At 55.5% G+C, this 8,870-nt stretch overlaps 1 protein-coding gene across 1 annotated transcript in view; it reads left to right on the forward strand.

Annotated features, from left to right (window-relative positions):
- The first annotated feature begins 1,214 nt into the window (after positions 1 to 1,214).
- SLC5A5 (solute carrier family 5 member 5) overlaps positions 1,215 to 8,870 on the forward strand; it is a 57,838-nt gene continuing 50,182 nt past the window's right edge. The window contains exons 1-10 of the mRNA XM_007945465.1: positions 1,215 to 1,571; positions 2,588 to 2,653; positions 2,882 to 2,933; positions 3,166 to 3,233; positions 5,462 to 5,616; positions 6,090 to 6,230; positions 6,314 to 6,443; positions 6,967 to 7,055; positions 7,788 to 7,900; positions 7,972 to 8,042. Of these exons, the coding sequence (XP_007943656.1) occupies positions 1,215 to 1,571; positions 2,588 to 2,653; positions 2,882 to 2,933; positions 3,166 to 3,233; positions 5,462 to 5,616; positions 6,090 to 6,230; positions 6,314 to 6,443; positions 6,967 to 7,055; positions 7,788 to 7,900; positions 7,972 to 8,042 (1,242 nt within the window). The remainder of the gene's footprint in view (positions 1,572 to 2,587; positions 2,654 to 2,881; positions 2,934 to 3,165; positions 3,234 to 5,461; positions 5,617 to 6,089; positions 6,231 to 6,313; positions 6,444 to 6,966; positions 7,056 to 7,787; positions 7,901 to 7,971; positions 8,043 to 8,870) is intronic.

An 8,870-nucleotide genomic window follows, 5' to 3' on the forward strand; every position in this document is an offset into this window, starting at 1 on the left:
TAGCATCAAGTCGACTGCAACTCATGGCAACCCCTCCTTGGGTTAGTATCTCTACAGAAGTAGATTGCCCAGTCTTCCTTCCAAGGAGTGGCTGGTGGGTTTGAACCACCAGCCTTCTAGTTAGCAGTCAAATGCCTTAGGCACTGCACCACCAGAGCTCCCACTATGCAGTCCAGTATATTCCTCTGGGGGAAAAAAAAAATCAAACCCATTTCCACCAAGTCAATTTTGACTTATGGGAACCCCTTGTGCTTCAGAGGAGAACTGCTCTATAGAGTTTTCTTGGCTCTAATCTTAATGGAAGTAGGGTGCCAGGCCTTTCTTCCACGGAACTGCTGGGTGGGTTCGGGCTGCCAGCTTTTAAGTTAGTAATCGCTGAGGCAGGGGCTGTTTGGTGATGTAGTGCCTAAGGTATTTGACTGCTAACCAGAAGGCTGGTGGTTCAAACTCACCAGCCACTCCTTGGAAGGAAGACTGGGCAATCTACTTCCGTAGAGATACCGCCTCAGAAACCCAAGGAGGGGTGACTAGGAGTCAGATCTGATGGATATGAATCCTGAAGCTGCTGCTCTCGGCTGTGGCTGTGTGGCCTTGAGCCAATGACATGTCCCTCCTGAGCCTCAGTTTCCCTACCTGTCAGTGGGAGATATCAACAGCCTATGTCAGGACGTGTGCCAGTTCCAGCAAGGGGGATATTTGGGAGCCTCCTCGCCCCACCCCCCAACAACCGCCCACATGACCCGCCCGGCTCTGTTTGCCCCAGTCCAGGGAGGAAAGAGTGCGGGTCCCGCCCGTTCCCAGCTCCAGGGGCGGAGCTGCGCTGACCCCGGGGCGTCAATAAATCCAGCCTGCAGTGGCCAGCTCCCCTTTAAGCCCCACAGTCACCCACAGCTGTAGCGCTAGACAACGGGCGGCGGGACAGAAGGCTGCACCGGGCAGTGGGACCCTGAGTGAACTGATAGACGCCAGACAGGCGGCAGAGAGGCAGAAGCGTAGATAGGGAAGCAGACGGCTGCTGTGAGGACCCACAGACCCTTGCCCAAGCGAGCCCTGCCCCGGCCCCTCGCGCGTCCCTCACGTCCGACCAAGGGGGACAGGCGTGGGATTCGCCGTGGCCGGTCCTTCTTGCTCGGTCACTGCTAGCTTCCCTCGCGGGGGGCACACGGGACGCGCGGACAGGGACGCAGAGGGGCTTGGCCCTCCGGCCAGCACTGATGACCGGCGCTGCAGCAGGGGCGCGGGCCACCTTCGGGGCCTGGGACTACGGGGTCTTCGCGCTCATGCTGCTGGTGTCCACCGGCATCGGGCTAGGGGTCGGGCTGGCACGCGGCGGGCAGCGCAGCGCGGAGGACTTCTTCATGGGTGGCCGGCGCCTGGCGGCCGTGCCCGTGGGCCTGTCGCTGGCCGCCAGTTTCATGTCCGCGGTGCAGGTGCTGGGCGTGCCGGCCGAGGCCTCCCGTTATGGCCTCAAGTTCCTGTGGATGTGCCTGGGCCAGCTGCTCAACTCGCTGCTCACCGTCACGCTGTTCCTGCCCGTCTTCTACCGCCTGGGCCTCACCAGCACCTACCAGGTAGGGCAGAGGTGGGAGCAGGCGCTGCCCGGCGGGGAACACGGAGACAGGGAGGCCCCCGGGGCTTCGAAGCGCTGCTCAAAAGAAGTCGGCCGGCTCCTGGGGGCTTTAATGGAGGGGCCTCGAGGCAAAGAAGTGGGAGGGTTCTGGGAAGCGGCCCCAGGCAGTGTTGAGAGGGGAAGGAAGGAGGAAGGGAAGCGGGCCCGATTCCAGGTGGAGTGTGGGCGGGGCGGAGCCAAGCGCGGCCTGCAGGGGGCTGCGGAGGCGGCGGGTAGACACCTGTGCCCCCTACTCTTGGACGTGAGTCCGCAAGAGTACGCACTGACCGCGCAACTGCAGCTCACGATTCCAAATTCGACTTTCTTGAGTTTCTCCAATTGCCCGACCCAAACAAACAAACAAAAACCAGCAGCCCACTGCTGTCAAGTCGAATCCGACTCACAGCGACCCTTCGGGAGCGAATGGAACTGCTCCATAGAAATTCCAAGGCTGTAAATCTTTGCGGAAGCAGACGGCCTCATCTCTCTCCCGGGGAGCAACGGGTGGACCTTTTAGTTAGCAGCCAGCCTAGCGCTTAACCACCGCTCCAGCAGGGCTCCATCTTCAGTTATCGAACTGGGCTAATTACAGGTTTCCCGCAGCGCATGGAGTAAAATGGTAAAAATCGTGACAGGTATATTGCAGGCGCCTAATAACTGCTAGCCGCAGGCACTGTCTGTGTGGTGCTCCTGCAGACACCTCCAGGCCGGTCAGATGCGAGTAGGGGACGCGTGGGGACCTGTGATCAGTCCTCTCGCACTCCCGCACACAGGTGCGGGAATGGCACGTGTGCACAGCTTGCGCAGACAGGTCGGTGTGTGCGCGCGTCACGGGGGCCATCACCGGCAACCGTGAGGCGAACGCAGTTGCCTTCCCGTGGACAGAGGCCAAGAGGGCGAATGAGAGTTCCCGAGGGGCCATAGGCTCCTGAGTAGGGCCAGTCTAGATGACCACGAGCCCTTGGCTCCTTCTTGCAGTACCTGGAGCTGCGCTTCAGCCGTGTAGTGCGGCTCTGCGGCACTGTCCAGTATCTAGTGGCGACCGTGAGCGACCCTCGCCCCGCCCCCTTGGTCGGCCCCGCCCACAACCCGACCTGGACCCGCCCCCATCCTGTGCGGCCCCGCCCCTGCCCCGTCGGCCCCTCCTACAGCCTGGTCCTGGGCCTTCCAGTTCCTCAAGCCCTGCCCATTCGCCCGGGGGCGGGGGGAGTTTTCCCTTCACCAAGCATGAACGCCCCCGCCTGCCTTACCTGTCCCTCCCCCTTCCTGCAGATGCTGTATACAGGCATCGTGATCTACGCCCCTGCGCTCATCCTTAACCAAGGTTTGACTCTGGGGGACAACAGGAGGGCGTCAGGAGGGAGGACACAGAGGAGCTAAAGGCTTAGCCACTGGATATGAGGAGGGAGGAGGGGATGGGGCTGCAGGTTCGCCCAGCGAGACTCAGAGAGTGCAAGGAGGAAAGAATGCTCCTGGAGAGAGGAGGGTTCAAGAGGGGGTTGTCCATGCAGCTTAGCAGGTGTGTCTCTGTGTGTATGTGTGTCTCCTCTGCACAGTGACTGGGCTGGATATTTGGGCATCACTCCTGTCCACCGGAGCCATCTGCACCTTGTACACGACTGTGGTGAGTGGCACCGTGAACCGGTCCCACCCTGTTACAAACAAGCTGCAGGCCTGCCTGAGTTCTGGGTAGGAGGAGACCTCGAGTGGGCTGCCTCATCCTTATCTTCTTGCTACCCAAGGAAGCCCATGTCTCAGCTGGGCCTGGTGGCATAGTGCCTAAGGCATTTGACTCCTAACCAGAAGGCTGGCGGTTCAAACCCACCAGCCACTCCTCGGAAGGAAGGTTGGGCAATCTACTTCTGTAGTGATGTTGTTGTTGTTGTTGTTAAGTGCCGTCGAGTCGGCCCCGACTCATAGCGACCCCTCCTTGGGTTTCCGAGGCAGTATCACTACCTGTAGTGATACCACCTCCGAAAACCAAGAAGGAGTCACTAAGGGTCAGATTCCACTTGATGGCAGTGAGTTTGGTTTTTGGTATAATGAGAAGTGCTCTGAAAGCCTTCTCCATGTCTCTGTGTTATTGCTAAGTCCAGCTGGGACCTGGGCTATCTTAGGTGGCAAGAAGTTAGGGCTTGAGACATGGCTGGATCCAGGACTTCTCTCGCTCCTTCTATCTCTTGGGCCCCCATCAGCTTCAGGCTTCCTTCCACCACTTCTGGTGAGAAAGTGAGCTCGCATTTCTCTGGTAGTGTAGTGCCTAAGGCAGTTGACTTCTAACCAGAAGGCTGGTGGTTCAAACCCACCAGCCACTCCCCGGAAGGAAGGTTGGGCAATCTACTTCCATAGTGATACTGCCTCAGAAATCCAAAGAGGGGTTGCTATGAATTGGATCCAACTCAACAGCAGTGAATTAATGTCCCACGGGAGGAGCTTTGGTAGCACAGTACCTAAGGCATCTGTCCGCTAACCAGAAGGTTGGTGGTTCAAACCCACCAGCCACTCCATGGAAGCAAGACTAAGCAATCTACTTCTGTGAAGATTTACCCTCGGAAACCATGATGGGGGTCGACTCAATGGCAGTGAGTTTGGTTTTTTAATGTCCCAGGGAGGGCTCTGTTTGGCTGGTTTTGGTCATGTGTCCAGGTTGAGCCATTCAAGGCAGTTTAAGGGGCTGGGATGCCCTGCTGGCCATTCCTGGAGCTGGGATTAAGGATGGTCACACCTGAATGGACTGTGAGAGGGGACAGGCTTCTCCACAGGAACATACAGGGGCTACCTTGGGAAGAGTGTCCCTGGGAGGTGAAATAGTTAGAAGCTCTCCTGCTGGTGGAAAGGTTGGCAGCTTGAACACACTGAGAGGTGCCTCAGAAGTAAGGCCTGGCAATCTGCTTCTGAACACTCACAGCCTTGAACACCTTCTGGAGCACAGTTCTATTCTGACAGGGGTTTTCATGAGGTGGAATTCACTCAGTGGCAACTAGTTTGCTATTGTTTTTTCTCCTTCAGGAGGCAAAGCTATGGAGTCTGGATGGGAAAAAACAACAGCTAATATAGCAATAAAAGTCACTGCCGTCCAGTTGATTTGACTCATAGCCACCCCTCCTTGGGTTTCCGAGGTGGTATCACCACGAAAGTAGACTGCCCAACCTTCCTTCCAAAGAGTGGCTGGTGGGTTTGAACCGCCAGCCTTCTGGTTAGCAGTCAAGTGCCTTAGGCACTACGCTACCAGAGCTCCCAAATAATAGCAATAGTAGTAACAATAGTAATAATAATAAAAAAGCTCACTGCAGTTGAGTCAATTTGATTCATAGCTACCCCTCCTTGAGTTTCTGAGGCAGTAAATCTTTATGAAAGTAGATTCCCCAATCTTCCTTCTGAGGAGTGGTTAGTGGGTTGAACCACCAGCCTTCTGGTTAGCAGTCAGGTGCCTTAGAATAATAGTAATGACGCTAATGGCAACAATCACTCACAAAGCACTTGAAAGTGCCAGGTGCCATTCCAAGTATTTTTCACTCACTAGTTTATTTAATCCTCATAAAACCACTCACTATGAGGACAGAAGGCTGGTGGTTCAAACCCACTAGCCACTCCTTGGAAGGAAGATGGGGCAATCTACTTCTGTAGTGATACTGCCTCGGAAACCCAAGGAGGGGTCACTATGAGTCAGGTCTGATTCGATGGCACTTAACAACAACAATGAGGATGGAACTATTATTAGCTGCATTTTACAGATGAGGAAACTGAGGCAGCAGGGGCCTTTGGTCCCAGCCACTGCTGGAGGCCAGACCCGGTTGGTCCCAGGCAGATGCCCTGCCTGACCTTCTCCCCTATCTCTGCCCCATTTCGCAGGGTGGCATGAAGGCTGTGGTCTGGACCGATGTATTCCAAGTTCTGGTGATGCTGATGGGCTTCTGGGTGGTCCTGGCCCGTGGGACTGTGATCATGGGTGGGCCCCAGCAAGTGTTTGAGCTTGCCTGGAACCACTCCCGGGTCAACCTAATGGAGTGAGTGACATAGAGGAAGAGGACACCATGAAGGGATGGAGCTGGCATCCCTTTGACCCTGGGGAAACCAAGTGATGGTTCTGGGAAGCCCTCCCTGCCCTCCAGGAAGAACCATGGCTCCCCTTCTCTAAGGTCTCCCAGCCTTCATATTCCCCAGCCTGGACCCTGACCAGGTTGGGGAGGGATCTGTGTCTAGCTCTGTTCACCTCCATTCCCCACCCAGACTGGAGATTGAAGCCTGTCTGAGGTCCCAGCTGGACACACAAAGAATAGTTTTGAATGCATGCAAGAGTGACTCCACGAATAAATAAATGAATTTTCAGTGTGGTGAACTCCTACTCACCCTTCAAAACCCAGCCCAAATGACCCCTGGAATGAATGCCCATGAAGCCTGGAATGGCCACTGGGACCCTCAGGAGGGTGAGGTCACTATAGTGGCCCCATATGACTGGCTTGTCCTTTTCCCCTCTCAGCTTTAACCCCGACCCACGGAGTCGCTACACATTCTGGACCTTTGTGGTGGGTGGCACGTTGGTGTGGCTCTCCATGTATGGTGTGAACCAGGCGCAGGTGCAGCGCTACGTGGCCTGCCGCACAGAGAGGCAGGCCAAGCTGTGAGTGCTCAGGAGGGGTGGGGCGGGGCCTTCTGGGAGATGGTAACCCCTACTTCTTCCAGCTGAGACTGCCCCTTCCCCAGGGCCTTGCTCATCAACCAGCTTGGCCTGTTCTTGATCGTGGGCAGTGCTGTTGGCTGTGGCATTGTCATGTTCACGCTCTATAGTGACTGCGACCCTCTCCTCGCTGGTCGCATCTCTGCCCCTGACCAGGTGAGTCCTACCTGGATGTGTACCCTTCTTTGAGCCTTGGGGATGGGGGTGGAAAGGCATTCTTAGCAGAGGGAGCAGCCTGTGCAGAGGCCCAAAGGCAGGAGAGCTTGGCTTGGAGGAGGATCTGGGAGGAATGGAGGTGATGAGGCTGAGGGGCATTGGAGAACCCTGATTGGGATGAGCAGGCATGGTGCACCTTCAATATGGAGTCAGAGAGTCCCCCTGGGGGAGCAAGGAAGAGATGGGTTGTGATCTGGGCACAAAGTGTTGATATTAATAATAATGACCATCTCCCATGACCCGGGTACCTACTCTGTTCCTCATGCTGTTCCCTGCACAAGCAGTTAATTTCCCATCAAATACTCCAAGAGTCAATGAGCCAAGGCTGTCATTACTTAATTTACAGATGAGGAAACTGAGGCTGGGAGGGGGAGAGAAGAAGTGACCTTTCTGAGGTCAGGACATATGGAGTCCTGCTCTTGGGGTGTGGCAATCCTGGAGCCTGACCCCTGACTTTCCCCAGTACATGCCCCTGCTGGTGTTGGACATCTTTGAGGACCTGCCTGGCATCCCGGGCCTCTTTCTGGCCTGTGCCTACAGTGGCACCCTCAGGTGAGCCACCCTGATGTCCAACCCCTGGTGAGGGGGTCTCCTTGTCCGCACCAGCAACACCAGTGAGGGATGAAAGGTTCTGAGCATGTCACCAATCATGTTTCCTGCTCTGTCCCCAGTTGGCAGCTCAGGTGGGCTGTGGCTGGGTGCACCTGAGCACAAGGACACTGGCTATGGGGGCTTCTTACCCCCTGGCAGGGCCACGCCTGACTGCCCTCTTTCCCTCTCTCCCTTCATTCCTTCCTTTCCTCTTTCCACCTAATTTTATTGAATACCTACTATGTGGCAGGTACTGCTGTTCTAAATCCTGGGATAAAGCCATGACCAAACAGCCCTGACCTCTGCCCTCAGGCCCCACACTGCGGAGGTTTCAAATCCTCCAAGACACTTGCAGTCCCCCTGGGTGAACCTCTAGCTGTGACCTGGTTCCCACATACATCTCCCTGGCCTTCCCTGCGCCTCATGACTGTGCTTCAATGAGAACTCGCTCACTCACCCTACGCGTGTGCATCTTTGGCCCCAGGCACGCAACATAAGGGGCATCTAAGGTCTTGGTGCAGGGGTGTAGACATCTCCCCTGCGGACTCTGTCATCCTTGCCTCTGCCCTTGTGTTGGTAGAGGGCCTGGCAGCCCAAATGGTGCACATGGCTGGGGGCGCTGAGGGCGGGTGGACTCAGGAGTGGGTGTGGCCGTTCCCCAGAAACGTGATCCCCACCCCCATCATCCCCCAGCACTGCATCCACCAGCATCAATGCCATGGCCGCTGTTACCGTTGAGGACCTCATTAAGCCGCAGCTGCCGAGCCTGGCACCCCGGAGGCTCGTGATCATCTCCAAGGGGCTCTGTGAGTTGAGGGGACCTGGATGGGGGTCGGGGCAGCCTCTCCCTCCTGACTGCCCTACCCTACCCCCACAGCTTTCATCTACGGCTCAGCCTGTCTGATGGTGGCAGCTCTGTCGTCATTGTTGGGTGGTGGTGTCCTTCAGGTAAGCCCCCTCACACTCCCCTGGTCTCCTCAAGGAGTGGGGACTTTGTCCTCTGAAACCAAGGCTCAGAGGTGTAGGTAAATGCATTGGTGGTGACACTCCCTGGGCCATAAAGGGAGGGAGGAGGGAGGAGTAGGATACGGGAGACAGGAAGGCACAATGCTGGCATAGGGGTGGGAAATTAACTTGATGTGATATTAACTGCTTGTGAAGGGAACAGCATGAAGAACAGAGTAGACATTTGGGACATGGGAGCTGGTCACTATCATTATTAATATCAACACTGTCCCTTTTTATTGTGATATGGGTGAAAGTTTACAGTGCAAATTCATTTTCCATTCAATAGTTCATACACATTTTGTTTCGTGACATGGATTACAATCCCCACAATAACAGCTTTCTTTCCACTTCCTCCCTGTGGTTAACTTTTCCCTGTGTCCTTTCCTATGCATTCCTGCCCCCTAAGCTTTCTCTCTGTACAAATGCTGCCCTTTTGATCTCCCATGGTTTATCACTGCAAGGAGTGTATCTTCCTGGGGAATTGTTCACTTCATGTTGTTATTGTTAGGTGCCATCGACTCTGACTCCTAGTGACCCCATGGACAACAGAATGAAACACAGCCCAGTCCTGTGCCATCCCCACAATACTTGTTATGCTTGAGCCCATCATTGTAGCCACTGTGTCGATCCGGCTTATTGAGGGCCTTCCTCTTTTTCTCTGATGGAGAAACCGAGCATGGTATCCTTCTCCAGGGAATGGTCCCTTCTGACCACATGGCCAAAGTAGGTGAGATAGTCTGGCCATTCTCATTCTTAAGGAACATTCCA

This window comes from Orycteropus afer, unplaced genomic scaffold, assembly GCF_000298275.1.
Source record: "Orycteropus afer afer isolate SDZICR_OR568_19922 unplaced genomic scaffold, OryAfe1.0 scaffold00136, whole genome shotgun sequence".
NCBI classification, from domain to species: domain Eukaryota; kingdom Metazoa; phylum Chordata; class Mammalia; order Tubulidentata; family Orycteropodidae; genus Orycteropus; species Orycteropus afer.